Source organism: Myotis daubentonii, chromosome 3 (assembly GCF_963259705.1).
Source record: "Myotis daubentonii chromosome 3, mMyoDau2.1, whole genome shotgun sequence".
Lineage (NCBI taxonomy): Eukaryota > Metazoa > Chordata > Mammalia > Chiroptera > Vespertilionidae > Myotis > Myotis daubentonii.
The window spans coordinates 214,445,725-214,465,277 of record NC_081842.1 but is presented as its reverse complement, the minus strand read 5'-3'; the positions used below and the strand labels follow the sequence as shown (position 1 = coordinate 214,465,277).

The 19,553-nt window shown below is 53.1% G+C and overlaps 1 protein-coding gene and 1 non-coding gene across 2 annotated transcripts; both read left to right on the top strand.

Annotated features, from left to right (window-relative positions):
- Window positions 1-1,296: 1,296 nt before the first annotated feature.
- Window positions 1,297-16,491, top strand: PGD (phosphogluconate dehydrogenase). Its single transcript, XM_059691325.1, has 13 exons — window positions 1,297-1,375; window positions 2,017-2,092; window positions 3,273-3,452; window positions 5,650-5,715; window positions 6,345-6,463; window positions 7,943-8,012; window positions 11,008-11,142; window positions 11,982-12,171; window positions 14,285-14,415; window positions 14,619-14,752; window positions 15,558-15,657; window positions 15,780-15,902; window positions 15,994-16,491. Exons 1-13 carry the CDS (start codon window positions 1,368-1,370, stop codon window positions 16,111-16,113), a joined length of 1,452 nt encoding a protein of 483 aa, XP_059547308.1. The 5' UTR covers window positions 1,297-1,367; the 3' UTR covers window positions 16,114-16,491.
- LOC132232244 (small nucleolar RNA SNORA79) lies at window positions 15,355-15,497 on the top strand. The gene has a single exon (XR_009452366.1). It is a non-coding gene; the product is annotated as a small nucleolar RNA SNORA79 (small nucleolar RNA).
- Window positions 16,492-19,553: the final 3,062 nt, after the last annotated feature.

The following is a 19,553-nucleotide window of genomic DNA, read 5'->3' as shown; positions in this document are numbered from 1 at the left end:
GGTTGTAAAAAGAAAAGAAGTGTGAGGCCTGGCTGGTACAAAACAGGCAAATATGGAAGCAACACAAGGAAAAGAACAAGTTTATATAAAGAATCTCTAGTGAAGAAAATATTTTACAAGGTAATGTAGATTATGGTATCATTGTAAAATATCAGAGTAACATTCCATTATCGCATTCAAAAATATTGTGACTGTGTTTAACCCCCAACTTCCAATAGGACAAAACTATGGTGATGACATTTGCTAACATGTATCTGTTAAAACCTATATGACAAAGTAACCTATGCAATTGGTGTGATGGGACTAGCACCAATTTCACGGTTACTTGAATCAGTCACAACTGGGCCACTAACTAGCCCTGAACTAACGGTGTGACTTTGGTAATTAAACATCCGTTGAGCACTCATGTGCAAGCAACTGTTAGGGGATATGAAGAAGAAAAAATCCTAAAAAGTACTGGTGGAGCCACGCCTCCGTCCCAAGCATGCTGTTGGAGGCAGCAAGGTCCCGTGCTGAGGTCCAGATGCCTGGCGCCGGGAGAACGGTGAGAAGGCAGGCGGGACGTGGTACTCATAATGCCCTGGACCGGTGGTTCGCTCTCACTTGGCCTCTGGTTCAATGACCCGGCCCATCACACCCCCCGCAAGCACATTCCCCGCAGGCTCTCTGCGCACCTGCAAAAAGGGCTACAGCTCGCTCACGGGATCGTGTGAGGACCAGCACTTCCTGGCACCCATTACACTTGCCCAAATGCCGAATTAGTGACACCTCGGTCCCTGCCTGGAGTTGAGCTGAGCGATACGACGCATAAGCCCCACGTGCCCGGCAGCGATGGGAGGAAGGAGTGATGGACATCCGGACAACAGGCGTCCAAATGCCTGGAACACTGGAAAGTGCGGCCCAACCGGACCCATCATCCTGCACGGAGCCGCAGAGCAGAGCCCCCGGCCCTGCGTGGTCACGTCTACCGCGGGCGGCTCCATCCAGCCCCTCCACAGGTCCCCGCACCCTCACCCCCGGCCCGCGCCCGGCCCCCCTCCCCGCGCCACCGCCGCCCGTCAGGACACACCCAGCGCTCTGCCAGGCGGGGCGCACCCTGGGCGACGTCATCGATGCGCTCGGCGCTCTCCCGAGTCTGCCCCGGGAGTGGGCGTGACCGTCGCCTCAGGTGGTGTAACAGGCGCCTGGGAGGGCCAATGGCGTGTCGGCATAGCTCCACCCCTTTCTTCCGATTGGCCAGTTCCGCAAAGCCGCGGCCGTGGCCTCGGGAGGCGAGCCACAGCGGCGCTCAACTGGGTCGCGGTGCAGTTCGTCTCCTCTCTCCGCCTCTCTAAGCTCCTGCCTGGTCCGCCGCCGCCGCTGCCGCCATGGCTCAGTGAGTGACGGGCCGCGGGCGGCCGGGAAACTGTCCGAGAGTCGGCTCGATGGGCGGAGCCGCCCCCGACGTCGCCTCGGCACCGGGGGTCGCCTGAGCCCGGCCTCGTGGCGCCCAGAGCCCAGGCCTCCGGGGTCTCAGCGCCTCCGGCTTGGGCCCCAGAGCTCCCCGAGCCAGCCCCGCAGCCTGCCTTTCCCTCGGACCCAGCCCTCTGCTCCTTGCAATGGCGCAGGCGCCGGGAGGATCCCCGTTGCCGGAAAAGGGGGCGGTGGGTGGCAGGCATGGCCGAGGGGAACCAGGGCCCGACCTGGCGGGAGGGAGGGGGCTGGACGGCCCGCGTTTCTGCCTGCCGGGCTGCTCCCTCCGTGGGAGGCGGGGCCCGGGGACGGTCATTGCAGACGGACTGGGGCTCACAGGCTGCGAATACCCGCCTACGTGCCCGTGTAGTTGAGCTCAGGGGCTCGAGGCCCCGCAGGGCTCGAGTGGGCGTGGTCTCTGGTTCCGAGGCCGGTTGCGGGCCTGGGTTCCCAAGTGCAAAAGGGATTTGGGGGGGCAGAGCAGCTGGGAGCCCTGGGTCCCCGAGTTGGAATGGATTGAGCGGAACTGACACATTTTCCTCCATCCTCTCTCTGGTCTTGCAGAGCTGATATTGCACTGATTGGACTGGCCGTCATGGGCCAGAACTTAATTCTGAACATGAACGACCACGGCTTTGTGGTAAGTCACAGGGGACACGCGCTCCTCTCCCAGGTTCTGGGTGTGCGTTAGCCTGAGTGCTGGTGACCTGCCGAAGGCAGACTCCCCTGTCACCCGGTGCATATTTCTCTTTATGTTCATTCGCTCTGTGGCTGCTGGTGACCGTTTTGCAAGGGAAGAAGCACCGCTTTACCCAGGGGTGTGGGGGGGCCAATTCTGCAAGTCTCCGAGGAAGAAGAGTCCTGCTAAATCAGTGGTTCTGATCCTTCCTAATGCCGCGACCCTTTAATACAGCTCCTCATGTTGTGGTGACCCCCAACCATAACATTATTTTCGTTGCTCCTTCATAACTGTAATGTTGCTACTGTTATGAATCGTCATGTAAATATCTGATATGCAGGATGTATTTTCATTGTTACAAATGGAACATAATTAAAGCATAGTGATTAATCACAAAAGCAATATGTAATTATATATTCAGTATGTGTTTTCCGATGGTCTTAGGCGACCCCTGTGAAAGGGTCGTTCGACCCCCAAAGGGGTCAATACCCACAGATTGAGAACCGCTGTGCTAAATGTATCGGTCAGTTCTGGAAGGTTTGCAACCTGAATGATCCTGTCGGGATCTGAAGGAGGAGAAATCTTGCTGGGTGTGTAGAGCTCTAACTTTGTCACCTCAGCAGGGCCGGGAAAGGGAGAAGTTCAGGTGCAAATATGAACCGGACTCAGATGCAAGGATCATCAGTGACAAAAGCTGTCGGTCTGGAACCAGCTGGTTCTTAGATTTGCATTCTAACCAGCTAGACTCTGGCCTGAGATGCCCATGAGTAGTTGACGTTTACCGGCTGTGGCAAAAGCCGGTCCACAGCTGTGAGTACCCGAAACACAGAGCGTGCTCTTGTATGATTATTTTGTTGAAAACACAGAGCGTGCCTTGTATTACTATTTTGTTGATGAGTGTATACTCTCCAGAGGAAGAACTGTAAACCTACTTTTGCCACACCTGTATTCAGTTCTCTGCCATTTCATCCACTGAGATGAACTTTACGCTGTTCAGTCAGCACTTGGGCGGGGAAAGGCAAAGGGGGTCCCACCTTCCCAAAGCCTGGGGCTGCATAGAAATTTCTTTGCCACTCGGTCCCAGATCCGCATGCAGGTCTTGCATGCCCTCGGTCTCCTGATCGGCTTTTTGCCCTCGCAGGTCTGTGCGTTTAACAGGACCGTCTCCAAAGTGGATGATTTCCTGGCCAATGAGGCGAAGGGAACCAAGGTGATTGGTGCGCACTCCCTGGAGGAGATGGTCTCCAAGCTGAAGAAGCCTCGGCGGATCGTACTGCTGGTGAAGGCTGGCCGAGCGGTTGATGATTTCATTGAGAAATTGGTGAGGCCGGCTCTGCTCCCAGCTGCTGCGAGTGTGACAGAAGTTTCCTCACTCTTTCCTTTAACTGTTTCACTTTTTACTTAAGAGGTTTCCCGCCCCCACCACCCCCTCCTTTCAGGTTCTGAATACGAACTGCTCAGTTCTGACAAAAAATTGCTTAAATGCCTCCGTGTTGGTTAACTTGCTTGGCACTGTGTGAGTAACAACGTATCCTCAGGTGGTGATGATTCCTTACATGTAAAATTCTGAGGACAAGAGACAGTGGATAAAAATTAATGAACAAGAGTAGAAATAATACAGCCATGTGCCACTTAACGAAGGGGGTACGTTCTGAGAAATGCGCTCTTGGGCAATTTCATCGTTGTGCAAACATCACAGAGTGCACTTACACAGACCGAGGTGGTTAGTCTGCCACACACCAGGCTGTGTGAGCTGGCCTAGTGCTCCCAGGCGTCCAGTCTGTGTAGCACAAACTGCACGAAACAACACGAGATCAAATCAGGCACAGGAGCCAGGAGTGTCTGAGGCTGCTGCTGTAACAGCATACTCTTTACAGCAGACATTTTTGATAAGTGGAGTCTATTATAAAATAATGATAGTGTGGTACAGCAAGTACACAAACCAGTGACAGTCATTTATTATTATCAAGTGTATACTGTACACATAATTGTATGTGTATACTTTTATACGACTGGCAGCACAAATCTGTTGACACCAGCATCGGCACAAGCGAGTGACGAGCTGTGCTATGATGTCAGGACGGCTAGGACATCAGGTGACAGGAGTTTTTCCCTCTCTCGTAACCTTACGGGGCCACCATAGTGTATGTGGCCCGTCGTTGACTGAAGTGGTGTTATGCAGTGCGTGACTGGAGATCGCATGGGGCTCTGTCTTTGATATTCAGAAAAACTTCGTTTTGATTGTGTATTAGGGATGTTTAGTGCTATTCGCTAATAAGCCTTAGTGTCCACATTTAGAAAGAGATTTTAGTTTCTCAGTGTTTCTCTGAAGCAGCAATTCTCAAGTGGCTGTCTGATTTACTGTGAGTGACGAGAGACCCCCTGGGGGTCCTGGGAACTGCACGTTGGGTGCTTATTTGTGTAGCAAACAACTTGTTGGCTTCAGGAAGTACATCTTTTTTGGAGGAAAACAAACATGCATCTGACCGATGGCCGTGCTGGGGCAGGTGGGTGGTGCCTCGTGCTGAGTCCCCCGGAGGTGGCCTTGGCTATGGCTCTGGTCCCTGGTCCTCCGCCCAGGTGGTGGGTGTCAGATTCGCCTGGTTCCTTCACACAGTGTGGTCAGATGCCTCCTGGGGGCTTTCCCCCACCCGCCCCCAGGGCTGGGGTAGTGGGCGTTCCTGTGGGTGGTCATCACAGTCTGCCTCAGGCCGGCTGGTTGTCTGTCTGTTCTTTCCCCAACGTGTTCCCCCGAAGGACTGATGGAAGGACTGACGGCCTCGGCCTCACTGGGAGCCTGTGGCGGAGGAGCTGCCGATGGGGCACCAGCAGCTCTTGCTCGAAGCACTGTCACTGAGCTGTTTCTGGGATGCCCGGGCTCTTCCTTCAGCCCCCTCTGGGGAAAGAGCACCCTGTATTACTGGGGGTTTCCTCTCCCACAGTAAACAGAGACACACACCCTCATTGCCAGTACCCTGCCAGCACCTGCTTTCCCCTCAGATAAGCTCCCGGATGAAGGGAAACTGGTGGGAGTCTTTATTCAGATACTGAAACCAGTTCTGCAGTAACAGCCTGTGGAAACCAAGGGGATTCTGGCTGGTTTGCTAGCCCTCAGCTTTTTTTTTTCCTCTTAATATATTTTTATTGATTTCAGAGAGGAAGGGAGAGGGAGAGAGTTAGAAACATCAATGATGAAAGAGAATAATCTATTGGCTGCCTCCTGCAAACCCCCTACTGGGGATCGAGCCCGCAACCTGGCATGTGCCTTTGACCTGAATCGAACCTGGGACCCTTCAGTGCGCAGGCTGACGCTCTATCCACTGAGCCAGACCGTCTAGGCTAGTCCTCAGCTTTTAAACGGGCTCTAGCCACAGGGGCATTATTGAGAGTTAAGTAATCATACTTTCAGGCCGGGGGTATTTGGGATAAGTCCTGGTTTGTTTTAATTGGCTAAGGGGTGCCCTGTTACTTTTGTCTTTCCTGTCTTTGGTCCTCCTAATGCTGGTGCCTGGCTGCAGGTCCCGCTGTTGGACACCGGTGACATTATCGTTGATGGGGGCAACTCTGAATACAGGGACACCACAGTAAGTATTCAGTCCCGCCTCCCCCAGGCTTGGAGGGCCTTCTGGGAAAGGTGTCAGCCCTGCACCTGAGGGCGGCTGTCCCCCGGGGTGCCGGCTCTGGTGCGTCAGCCTGTTTCTGCTCAGATGTGCTTGACGGAAGAGGCTCTCATCGGCCACACGTGTAACTCGAATGACTGCTGCTTAGATGCCGCAGGCGAGGGCTTACAGTTAGCGTCCCCTCCTCGCCCTCCTGCGCGTGATCCATCAGCACGTAGCGAGGTCGAGGACCAGTGCTGATGCTCTCATGCTGGGGAAGTCAAGTCCCGCCCAGCCTCAGTGCAGGGCAGCAGCCGGTCCCGCTTGCACTAAATCAGCGCTGACTGGCCTGGTCCTCCCAGGTCTCTCCCAGGGGCGGAAGAGTGTGTGGGGCTTAGTCACTCCCTGTGGGGAGAGGGCAGCTATCCACCTTCCTTGGGTTTTCTTTTGACTCCCAAACCGAGGGGATCGCATTTCTCCACTGACGGGTGATGCTCGGATCTGGGGGTCACTTCATGTCAAATGTTGGGTCTCCTTACTTGTCGCCCTCTGCTCCTCCATTGGGAGCATCTTACTCTAAGGAAGCGTAAAGAAGTTATTTTTCTCTCATGTAGAGACGATGTCAAAACCTCAAGGCCAAGGGGATCTTGTTTGTGGGGAGCGGCGTTAGTGGCGGAGAGGACGGCGCCCGGTACGGCCCATCACTCATGCCCGGAGGGAACAAAGCCGCCTGGTGAGTAACAAGCGCGCCCCACGTTCAGCACCGGGGGGCCTGGACTTGGAGAATGTGGAGCCCTGAGCCCTTCCGTGGTGACTGCGTTGGCGCTAGGAGATGCGGCAAATACCTCGTGTATACATGCTGTTGCCTTGACAAAACATAGTGCATATTCCTCCTCTGTCCCTTTTTCCTGTTATTCCCGCCAAGACTGACCATGAAGTTCTAAGTAGACTTAAAGGGCCAGAGGCTTTAAGGAAGCCGCTCAGTGGATGTCCTGTGCACTGTGTGGATTTAGGGTCTGATCTGCCTCCTTAACTGATGGGCGCTCCTAAAATAACTTGATTTAATAATAGTGAGGTATGGAAAAATCTGACGGGGCCTCTCTTTTCCCTGGGAATGGAGTGGGAGTGTTTTATTTGACTTGGACAAAACAAGGTTTTCACTGTTCGCTGTGCTGGGTCTGAGAGGTAGGGGCGGCCACGAAGGGGAGGTCTCGGGATGGAAGAGAAGGGGGTGAAGACGGGTGGGGGCGGCGAGCAGGAGAGCAAAGCCAGGTGAAAAGATGCGGGTAACCGACTCTGCGTGCCGTGGACCGGGAGCCCCCTCCCGAGGCTGCAGAAACAACGCCAGACAGAGGCCTGGGCGGGAGAGGGAAGGGGAGGAAGGGCCCCTCCGAGAGCGCTGCGGAGGGAATGTTCTTTCCTGAATGAGCTGCTGTCCAATGTTCCAGAACTACATCAGGCATTAAAGGTGAAGGCTTTGTGGGGAAGATTGTTCTTGAAGTTGCCTCTCGGGTCAGTAAGTCTGAGGTCTCCCTGTGTGAAATCTAGAAGCGAGGCCTTCCTGCTTCTCAGAAGCTTGAAAGCCCTTCCCGGGGCCCAGTGGCCGTCAGGGTGCAGACAGTACAGCACGCAGGACGCGGGGACAGCAGGGGCTCCGGCGCAGGCTCACTCGCTGGCGGGGGCCGAGCGGCGCTTTGACCTCCAACGGTGAGCCTTCAGTGAGGCCTAAGGTCCAGGGTGTCGCCGCCTGAGCCCCCTGAGCGTTAAGGTCCCAGCCCTGTCAGAGTTTGTCTTTACCAAGCCCTTTGCTGGCCACTGGTGAGGAGAACGGGAAGGAACTGCGTCAGGAGAGGTGATGTCCTGGGGGCGCTGGGAGGCGTGAGGAGCCGCCGCTTTCCCTGGGACGAAGGGTGACTGTGACTCTTGGAAACACCGGGGTCCCTGTGCCCCTGACTAGTACAGGGTCTCCAGGAAGCCCGCGTGGGTGCGGGGAGCCACGGCGCCCCTGACAGGGCGACGGAGGCTTCCGCCCAGCTCTGCCCATGCCGCCCCCCAGTCTGCAGCCTCCCACTGGTCTGCCTTGTGCCTGGCACTTGGTTACTTTTTCGTGGGCTTCCAGCGCCCGTTAGAGAGAGGGTTGGGGTGGGGCATCCTGGAGTATTTAATCTGGGCCTCAGCCCCTCTCCAGCTGACCTGGTGGTTTCTTCCGCAGGCCGCACATCAAGACCATCTTCCAGAGCATCGCTGCGAAAGTAGGAACCGGAGAGCCCTGCTGTGACTGGGCAAGTGCGGGGCTCCTTCCACGCCCACCAGCAGCGTGGGCGCCGGCAGGACCAAGTGCGCGGGCCGCCTGGGTCCCAGCAGTTGGCTCTGTGGCGTAAAGCTCTCAGTCCTGAAGTCGCTAGCACAGCCGATGCCCGAAAGGCATGTCTGTTGCACGTGTCCTTGTATCTGACGGGCTGTTCATAACCTTGAGGTTGATATTACAAGCAGCCCTCCCCGAGTCACTAAGAGACGGGTTCCTTAAAAAGGAACAGGAAGAATGGGGTGAAGTAAGATGTTTAGCCGTGTTTCGTCATGACTGAGGAAGGGGTGTCAACATCAGAAGTGGGGAGTGCTTGCCCTGGTGGGTGTTCTGTGCCTGAGCAGTGGCCGGCCTTTTACCCTGAGTGTGGAGGCGGCTGGGCGCACTCACACTCCCCTCCTCCCTGTACTTTGTGTGGCTGCTGAAGTGAATTCTGTCCACGCGGATGAGGAAACACTAGGCTGGAGACCCCGGTGGTAGCCCTGGCTCTCCGTGAACTCCCTGGGCGGCGCTGGGCGAGTCACTGTCCCTCCCAGGGCTCCCGCTTCCTCACCTGGGAAACACGGGTTGGCCTGGGTGGTCTCAAGGTCTCTCTAGCTCCTCATCCCTTTCGTTTTATATCAGCACTTGTGTGAGCAATTTTATTATATTAGATTTTTTTATTTAGAAAATGTTTTTATTGATTTTTAGAGAGAAGAAGGGAGAGGGATAGAGAGAGAGAAACATCATCAATTGGCTGCCTCCTGCACACCCCCCCCCCAACCCCTCCCCACCCCACTGAGGATTGAGCCCTCAACCCGGGCATGTGCCTTGACCGGGAATTGAACCGGTGACCACTTGGTTTCTAGGCTGACACTCAACCACTGAGCCCGCTGGCCCGGCATAGATTAATTGTATGTGCAGTAAAAGGTAGAAGCGGAACAAGGTCTGAGGCCTGTGAGGAAGGAGGGAGGTCTTACTCCTGGGCTGGCCGTGCCGGTGACTTTAGCTACAGCACCAAACTGGTCCTGATAGTGTAGCCAGTGCTCATTGAGTTTAACCATATTCCACTTACGGTTTGGAGAGTCCAGGACTGTGATTAGGAGTGTGGACTAATTTTCTCATTAGTATGAAGGATTGGGAAGGGAGCTTTCATTCCTGACAACAGAGCGAGTACTTGCAGTACAAGTACAGTGACAGTAATGCATTGTGGACACAGAAAATCGGGAACCAAAAACCAGTAGATGCCCTTACGGATCTTGATTCCGTCGGGTGCCGTTCCATGGCTTTATGGCTCAGTCTCAGGGTGTTAGGAAGCGGGTGTGCACACAGAGAGCAGGGACTCCCCTTCATTTTTGAAGTTACAGGAAGGATGGGGTGAAGAAAGGTGTTACTAGCCATGTCACTTCGTGGCCACAGACAGTGTCAAAATCAGAGAGGGTAGGTCAGCAGTGGGGGCAGACAGAGAAAGTCGTCCCAGCAGAGACTGCTGGTCATCCAGGCGTCTGGTCCCCGCCCAGCGTGGCGATGGGTGCGTGTGACGAGTCCAGCGCCATTCAGTGTTTGGCCCTGTCCCTCCCTTCGGTGTGGTTCCTTGCCCACTAAGCAGGTCCCAGGTAACGGGGCTTCCCAAGTAGCTTGTCTGTAGGGACAGAGTGATGATGGGACTGACGCTTGTGACCACTGATCCATGGTCTGAAGTTCTCATCATAAATTCATTTACTGTGTTGTGATGTTATACATCTTCCCAGCTTTGTTATAAAATCAGTATCTTGTCAACTGTGAGACCCCGGCAAGAGCACATTTCTGTGCTTGCAAGGTTGAGGGCCAGACCTGGGATCTAAAGTGGTTTTCACCTCTCAGCCATTAGAAACACTACAGCGCATGCATGTATTTCTTAAAAGTATGTGATTCCACTGGCCAAGTTGTAGCCTTCAGTTGTTAGAAGCGTGGTCACCTCAGAGAAAGGAAGACTTTTACTGGGAGCTTTTCATTTTTTTTTTTTTAATGTATTTTATTGATTTTCTACAGAGAGGAAGTGAGAGAGAGAGAGAGTTAGAAACATCAATGAGAGAGAAACATCAATCAGCTGCCTCCTGCACATCTCCCACTGGGGATGTGCCTGCAACCCAGATACATGCCCTTGTTCGGAATCGAACCTGGGACCTTTCAGTCCTCAGGCCGACACTCTATCCACTGAGCCAAACCGGTTTCAGTGAGAGCTTTTAATAACAATGAAAAAGAACAGACATACAGGCTTAAGAGCTATAGGTGCTTTCAGTGAATTTGGGGATTTTGAAAACTCTTTAGAGCAGTGGTTCTCAACCTTCTGGCCCTTTAAATACAGTTCCTCATGTTGTGACCCAACGATAAAATTATTTTCGTTGCTACTTCATAACTGTAATGTTGCTACTGTTATGAATTGTAATGTAAATATCTGATATGCAGGATGGTCTTAGGTAACCCCTGTGAAAGGGTCGATCGACCCCCAAGGGGTTCGCGACCCACAGGTTGAGAACCGCTGCTTTAGAGGCATGAATTTGGAGTTAGTTTAAATTAGCATTGGACTGGATTGTATCTTGCATTGAGTCATTACATATTGATTCTTATTTTAAAACTAGAGGCCCGGTGCACAAGATGCGTGCACTGGGGGGGCGGTCCCTCAGCCTGGCCTGCGCCCTTGCAGTCCAGGAGCCCTCAGGGGATGTCCAACTGACAGCTTAGCAGTGCTCCCCCTTCAGGAGCACACTGACCACCAGGGGGCAGCTCCTGTATTGAGCATCTGCCCCCTGGTGGTCAGTGCGTGTCATAGCGACCAGTCGTTCCCCTGTTTGGTCGCTTTGCACATTGGCCTTTTATTATGTAGGATAGGATACTGTAAATATTGCTCACACTTGTTGCTTTCTGTGAGGGGAGAGTCTTGCTGAAGAGTTTGATGGGCTTTTCTGGTGTGTCCTCTGCCCTCTGACCGCCCTGGTGCTTGGCTCCAACAGGTGGGCGACGAGGGAGCCGGGCACTTTGTGAAGATGGTGCACAATGGGATCGAGTATGGGGACATGCAGCTCATCTGCGAGGCCTACCACCTGATGAAGGACGTCCTGGGCATGGAGCACAGCGAGATGGCACAGGTGAGTGCGCCCGCTGCTGCAGGGGCAGGTCAGCCTTCCTTCCTCGTTCCTCCTCTGCCGGGCATCCTGGCAGCTGGGACGGACTCGGCCTGATTTAAGGGAAGCCCTCGGTGATGGGCTATGAAATAAGATGGCTACTCCCTGAGCCAGAAGCTCCCGCCACAGCCACCCAGCCTGAGTGTCGGGCTCTGCCGTTTCATGCACGTCTTGCTGAGGCGCCCGCTGTCGCAGGTGGGAGGTACATCCTTTTCTAATCTTTAAATTTGTGTCACCCCCGCTTACCATGTTTCACCGACTTGCCCTTATTATTTTTTCCAAAACAATGTCACTCAGTTTTCATAGAAACAGTGCTTTTTCCTCACATTTAGCTGGTTTACATAATAGTTAGCGTATTCCTTCAGCGTGTGCATCCAGTGCTTACTGCATGCCGGGCGCTGCTCTGGGTGGTGGGGTTGTAATAGTGAAAGAACCCACACGAGTTCTGGCCTCGTGGAGCTGGCAGACGGGCAGCTGTGGTTAAACACGGATAGTAAGCGAGTTCCTGACGCAGTTGTGAAGGAGGGGTAGGCCTAGAGCCGGCAGCCAAGGAGGGCTTCTGAGGAGGCGACAGGTACAGACGCCTGAGCGAGGTGAGGGAGCCCTCGATCTGCGGGGAGGCAGGGTGACCAGAAAGGCGGCATCACAGGTCAGCGTCTGCCTCGGCTGGTGGGAGCGCAGTGTTCAGCTGCACCAGCCACACAGGAGCCAGTGAGCCTGGGGTGAACAGGTTGTGGGCCTCAGTCAACACTGACCGAGGGGAAGACGGGAGGCTAATCTCTTCTCTCACGTCTTGCACGTAGGCGTTCGAGGAGTGGAATAAGACAGAGCTAGACTCGTTCCTGATTGAAATCACAGCCAATATTCTCAAGTTCCAAGACAGCGACGGCGCTCACCTGCTGCCCAAGATCAGGGACAGTGCGGGGCAGAAGGGCACGGGGAAGTGGACTGCCGTCTCAGCCCTGGAGTACGGCGTGCCCGTCACCCTCATCGGTACGTGCGCCTTGGATTGGACCCCTCATCTCGCGTGGTGGGAATGTGATGGCCCTGGGGACGAGGTGTCAGCATGCCTGGCATGTTAGTGGAAGGCTAATCTGGATCAGGTAATCAGGGGAGGCTTCTGAGGAGGTGGCAGGTACAGACACCTGGCAGACAGACTGCCGTTCCCTCCCTGCTCGCCTCCTTCCTCTTGATTCCTGACTTTTCCCACTCAGTTTACCATGAACTGGTGGTAAGACCCACGGTTAAGGAGGGACGCAGGTCGCTTAGTCCCGCTCTGTATAGAAGGAAGAGGAGCCCTAACCAGTTTGGCTCAGTGGATAGAGCGTCGGTCCATGGACTGAAGGTCCCGGGGTTCGATTCTGGTCAAGGGCATGTACCTTGGTTGCAAGCTTGATCCCCAGTAGGGGGTGTGCAGGAGGCAGCTGAATGATGTTTCTCTCTCATCAATGTTTCTAACTCTCTGTCCCTCTCCCTTCCTCTCTGTAAAAACAATAAAATGTATTGGAGAAAGAAGAAGAAGGAGGAAGAGGAAGTTGGTTGCTTTTTAGCTTATCTGAGTGACACCAGAGGCGGGGACCAGGGGGGCAGTAGCTGGGAGCAGTTGATTGATTGCTGACTCAAATGTAAGAGAGTTACAGTCTCAGAAGGAATCCTCACCTCACTGTAGAGACTGCACCCCTCCTACCAGTCGAAGGCAGGCCGGGGCCCAGCCCTGAGTGGGTGCCGCTGTCTGCGGAGCTAATGGGGGCGCCGGTCCTCCAGCCAGCCCTGGGCTCCTTGAAGGGTTTCGCCACACTCACCTCCTTGCGCCAGTTCCTCAAAGCTTCCGCCCACAAGTGCCAGGTCATCGTGGTCACTGCAGGGGCAGAGCGCGGACAGACACCTTCCTCTCACTGTGCAAGTTGTTTTTATAAGGGATGATGTTGGAAGCTTCTAAATGTCTTCATACTAAAATACTGTGTTGAAATGTTTCTCATGCCAATGAAGTAACATTGTGAAACTTTGATGGTTACCATGGATACACTGAACACTGAACTATAGGCACGCCTCGTTTTATTGCGCTTCAGATGTTGGGTTTTTTTAATCCTCATCTGAGGATGTGTTCATTGATCTTAGAGAGAAAGGAAGGGAGAGAGAGAGAGAGATATCCATTGGTTGCTTCTCTGTATGCACCCTAACCAGGGATCGAATCCACAGCCCAGGTATGTGCCCTGAGCGAGAATCGAACCCACAACCTTTTCGTGCATGGGACAACACTGCAAACAACTGCAACACCAGCCAGGGCAGATGTTGCATTTTTTACAAATGGACGGCAAGACCCTCCACCAGCAAAAAGATGACGCCTCACTTGATTGCAGTGCTCACCGTATCTCGGTGGTCTGGCGTCTCTGAGGTCTGCCTGTGCAGGAATTAGAAAACGAAGTTTTTTGAAGGGTGAGTCTGTAAGTGTTACTTCTCAAAGTCGTAGTTTCAAATTGATGCTAGTTAGTACTTCAACATAAATTGAGTCTTTGGTGAGCATTTAAAAATTAAAGTCCTTGCCCCAACCGGCGTGGCTCAGTGGTAGAGCATCGACTATGAACCAGGAGATCACAGTTCGATTCCTGGTCAGGGTACATGCCTGAGTTGCGGGCTTGATCCCCAGTGTCGGGTGTGCATGAGGCAGCCAATCAATGATTCTCTCTCATCACTGATACTTCTTTTTCTCCCTCTCCCTTCCTCTCTCTGAAATCAATAAGAACATATATATATTTTTAAATAAAAGTCCTTGCAATTGAAATTGAAATTTTACTCATGGACCAATCCTCAGTAATTCTGAATAATAATGGTTTTACCTCTTTTTTTTTTTTTCCTGAAAACTCCCCTTTGAATTTCATGCTGATCTTCGTGGTTGAATACCTGTATTTATGTTGGAAAATTCACTTGGAGGTTATAATGAATTTCAGAGCTTTTTATAAAAGTTCTTTCTGGTCCGGATGAAATTGTGGCCTAAAGTTGAGACTTTCAGCTCTTAGTACAGTTGAAACTCTTGCTCCACTCTGTGTCCTCGTGTCCCCTGGGCTGGGTGAGGACTTGGTAATATGTTGTCCCCTCCCCCACGCAGGAGAAGCAGTCTTTGCCCGATGCTTATCCTCGCTGAAGGACGAGCGGATTCAGGCCAGCAAACAGCTGAAGGGTCCTCAGAAGACCCAGTTCAACGGGGATAAGACGTCGTTCCTGGAGGACATTCGAAAGGTGGGCCTGTCCCTGGCAATGGCCATTGTTTGTCCCTTGGAAGGCGGGGGGCAGGGAGAAGAAGGGGAGAACTTACTGAGGCCACGGGGTGGAGGTGGACTCAGTCCCAGCTGGTCCCGGGACCTGCGCTGCTCTGGGTAAGGCCAGCAGGCACCGGCGGCCGCTTTGCTAATTGCAACTCTAATCTTTGTGTCGTCCTTCAGGCCCTGTACGCGTCCAAGATCATCTCTTACGCTCAAGGCTTTATGCTGCTGAGACAGGCGGCCACTGAATTTGGCTGGACCCTCAACTATGGCAGCATTGCCCTGATGTGGAGGGGGGGCTGCATCATCAGAAGGTCCGTGGGGGCGGGACATGGGCTGCCGGGCGGAGAAGGGAGGCCTGGCTATGAACGGGGTCCGTGAAGCCGGTGCACTTTGTCCCCTCAGGGGCACTGGCCACAAGACCAGTTTAGATGGTCACGTCACATTTTCCTGGACAGCAGTTCTAACTGGAATGTCCACACGATGCCTTTTCTTATATGTGTTCTTATTGATTTCAGAGAGGAAAGGAGAGGGAGAGAGAGAGTTAGAAACATCAATGATGAGAGAGAATCATGGATCGACTGCCTCCTGTATACCCCCTACTGGGGATCAAGCCCACAACTCGGGCCTGTGCCCCAATCAGAAGTCAAACCATGACCTCCTGGTTCATAGGTTGACGCTCAACCACTGAGTCACACTGGCTGGGCTACACTACGTTTTTAAAATAGTTCTGTGAGCACCGTCCTGCCCTCTAGCCTTGCCTCCTGGGACTTTGCTCTGTATTCTCATGGAGCTCACAGCTGGCTTTCCGGCTGAGAAATGCCACTTTGCACCCCTCTAGGGTGTGTGTCGGCCTCCAACCTCCCTCCCCTGCCCTCCGCCGGGCACGTGCCTGCTGCAGGTCAGACTCGGACCTCGATGACAGTTCCTCCTTCTGCCTGCAGGCCTGGCATTAGGATTTCAGGTCATCGTAAATTGAAAGTGATTTTCTTCACTCAGAGAATATCAGGATAATGGGATTATCTGTTTGTTCTCTGAAATTTGCGGAATCAAACACTTACTAGTAAGGGGATAAGAAGGAAAAAAAAGATCATTGACTTCATCTCTCGATTATTTCAGCGTATTCCTGGGAAAGATAAAAGACGCGTTTGACCGAAACCCAGAACTCCAGAACCTGCTGCTGGACGACTTCTTTAAGTCAGCCGTCGAAAGCTGCCAGGTGGGCACCCAGGGCGGTGGCGTGGGCATTCCGTTCGGTGGGCTTTGCTCTGGGGCATAGGTGAAAATCGTCATTTTGGCTGGAGCCCTTACCTGTCTGTGGGCGTTGTGTCTCTCGCGCAGGACTCCTGGCGGCGGGCGATCAGCACTGGGGTCCAGGTGGGCATCCCCATGCCCTGCTTCACCACTGCCCTCTCCTTCTATGACGGATACAGACACGACATGCTGCCAGCCAACCTGATCCAGGTGAGCGCTGGGAGGTGGGAGCCCTCACCAGGCGGTGCCTGCGGGGCGGGCGCCTGCGTGTGATCCTGACCAACCTCTTCTCATTTTCCAGGCCCAGCGGGACTACTTTGGGGCTCACACCTACGAGCTCTTAGCCAGCCCAGGAAAGTTCATCCACACCAACTGGACAGGCCACGGCGGCAACGTGTCGTCCTCTTCGTACAACGCCTAGTCCGCCCTGTACCCACCGCACTCCATAGTCAGGGACATTCCATTTGCCGCCCAGCACTGCTTCCACGGTCTGTGCCCTGCGCTCCGCTCAGATCTGTCAAAATAAAGTACCGTATGAGGCTCCTGAAAAGCCCGCCCGCTTCCTGGGGATAGTTCTGTGCGAACAGCCCTGCCCCTGCCCTTGCCTCCTGGACTGACGGGACGGGAGCAGCAGCCCCTTGACGCCGTCACTGTCCACGGGTCCCGTGGATTCGGGAGGCCCTGCGTCTGCCCCGACAGGTCACAGAGAAGGGAAGGGCCTTGTGGGATCTGCTGGGACCTTTGTGTCATGCAGCTGAGTGGCCCTTTCCACCCCTAATAAAGCTCGTCTTCCTCCAGACTTAGTGCCTGACATACCCGCCCCCATCGCGGAAAGGTCTGCGGCCGCTGCCTGACATTCGAATCCAGTTTGTTTCCTTCTAACTTTGTTTCCTGTTTGTTTTAAGAAAAGACTCCAGAATAATACAAGAACCATCCAAGTTAGGATAACGATTAACTTGGGAGAAGGACGAGGAGGCAGTAGGGAGTGGGGTACAGGGGACTTGAATGGATTGTTTTTTCCAAAGTTGGGCAGTGGCGATATGGATGTTCATTGTAACATTTCTTATGCCTTAATGTCGGATATCTCACGATAAACATTTTGGAGGATTACATAGAAATGATGTGCTCAGCTTGGTCTGGTTCATGCTCTTTCCCAGGCCTGACTGTTCGGTTCTTCGTGGGCCCATGGGTCTGGTGTGGGGTTTTTAGCATCCTAAGCCGGCCCCTAGAATCAGGCCTGTCCCTTCATCTCGTCAGAAGATAGCATACTGGCGGACCCTGTGGATGGCCTGGTTCCCACGTGGTGGTTTTTCTCAGCAGCTAAACTCCGGGAGGCTAGAGGCTTCCCTGGGTGCGTTAGAGCCCAAGGGAGGCCTGAGACTAGAGCAGCAGCGTCCATGCCTTAACAGCTGGTGTCTGATCTGACCTCCGATCTCTCAGAAAGATGCGGGGGGCAGGGAGCAGACCTGGGAGACAGTCCTTCCTTCTCATTAAACGATCAGCTGTTGTAAATACATTTTTTAAAATTGATTTTAGAGAGGGAGAGAGAGAAAGAAACATCAATGCTAAGAGAGAATCATTGATTGGCTTCCTCCCACATGCCTAACACGGGATCGAGCCCGCAACCTGGGTATATGCCCTGACCAGGCATTGCAGCGTGAGCTCAGCCAGGCAGGTCTTACACATGCTTAGAGGCAGATGTGGAGCTGTCTTTTTAGGAGGGATAGAGACCTCAGGATGTACACACAGTCACACACTGCATAACAGCGATGTCTAGGTGGATGACAGCATATACGTCAGTGGTACACCACACAGTGTGTGGGGGGCTGTACCATCTACAGCCCAGGTGTGTGGGGGGGCTGTACCATCTACAGCCCAGGTGTGTGGGGGGGCTGTACCATCTACAGCCCAGGTGTGTGGGGGGCTGTACCATCTACAGCCCAGGTGTGTGGGGGGCTGTACCATCTACAGCCCAGGTGTGTGGGGGGCTGTACCATCAGGGTTTGTGTGAGTGCCTCTACGATGTTCGCACAATGAAATCTCTTGACAACACATTTCTCAGAATGTATCCCCATAACTAAGTGGTGCACAAGTGTGTACTATGTTCAGTATATAACATGTTTACAATCTAGTCATCTTAGTTGCTGTTCCAGTTACTACTGAGCAGCATATAACCAAACTCAGTGGCATAATATAGCCACCACTGTACTATTCTCCTAATTCTCTGTGTTAGGAATGTTTTGTTAGTTTGTTAATCCTCACCCGAGGATATTTTTCCATTGATTTTTTTAGAGCAGGAGAGGGAAAGACAGAAACATCAATGTGAGGTAAACCAGGGTCCAGGCTGGGGAGAAGCCTGCAACCGAGGTACATGCCCTTGACCGGAATTGAACCCGGGACCCTTCAGTCAGCAGGCTGACACTCCATCCACTGAGCCAAACCGGCTAGGGCTGGGTTAGGAATTTGGAATAGTGAGGGGGGGGGGGGTGAGGGCTCCTCTCTGTCCCACAATGTCTGGGCCTTAGCTAGGAGGACTGGAAAGCCTGGTGGTGACTCCATGGCTCAGATCACTTGGAGGTGTCTCTTCATTCTGGTGGTACCTGCTGGCTGTTGGCTGGGACCTCAGCTGGGACTATCCTCGCCATGCACGTGGTCTTGGGCTACCTCAGCGTAAGGTGGCCTCAGGCTCAGCAAACTTCTTACTCGGTGGTTCAGGGCTCCCAAGGGAGTGTTCCAGTGGACAAAGTGGACACGCATTGCCCTTTAAGACCTAGCCAGGGGTGTCACAGCATTGTTTTTGCCCATGACAATCAGGAGAGAGACATATGCCCCCAGATGCCAGGGTTAGACTTCCTCGCCATGGCGGAGTGGCAAGGTTCTAGGTAGAGGAGCAAGTGGGTCAGGAGACACTGTTTTGGGCTGGTTTGTTTTTTAAATCTGCCACATCTGCTTCCCTTGAAAAGGGCAGTTTGCTACATGGGGATGTTGGGAACCTGGGCCCTATTTAGGATCTCATACGGTATAAACAGCATGTATAAGAAGACTATAGTGGCGTCCTGGCCGCTGTGGCGCAGGTGGCCGAGTGTCATCCTGCGCACCGAAAGGTTGCTGGTTTGATTCCCAGTCAGGACACACGCCCAGGTTGTGGGCTTCATCCCCAGCCAGGGGTGTGCGGGAGGCAGTTGATCGATGTCTTGTCCTCACATCGATTTTTCTCTCCCTCTAAAAAGATCAATTAAAAATATTGTTAAAAGAGCCTAAGTGCCCATCAGTAGATGAATGGATTAGAAAACTGTGGTACATCTACACGATGGAATACTATGCTGCTGTAAAAAGGAAGGAACTCTTACCATTTGCAACGTCATGGATGGAACTGGAGAGCATTATGCTAAGTGAAATAAGCCAGTCAATAAAAGAAAAATACCACATGATCTCACTCATTCGTGGACAATAGAGACCATTATAAACTTTTGAACAATAATAGATACAGAGGCAGAGCTGCCTCAAACAGATTGTCGAGCTGCAGCGGGAAGGCTGGGGAGGGTTGGGGGGCAGGAGGTAGGGGGGTAAGAGATCAACTAAAGGACTTGTATGCACGCATATAAGCATAACCAATGGACATAAGACACTGGGTGATAGGGGAGGCTAGGGGACTGTCTAGGGCGGGGGGATAAAATGGATACATATGTAATACCCTTTGTAATACTTTAAGCAATTAAAAAAAAAATTAAAAAAAAAATATTGTTAAAAGGAATGTAGTAGCTATCAGAGTGTATGCCAGGCACTGTTCTACATTCACTCATTTAATACAACACCCTCTGACGTAGGTACTATCATTATTATCCCCAATTTACAGACGAA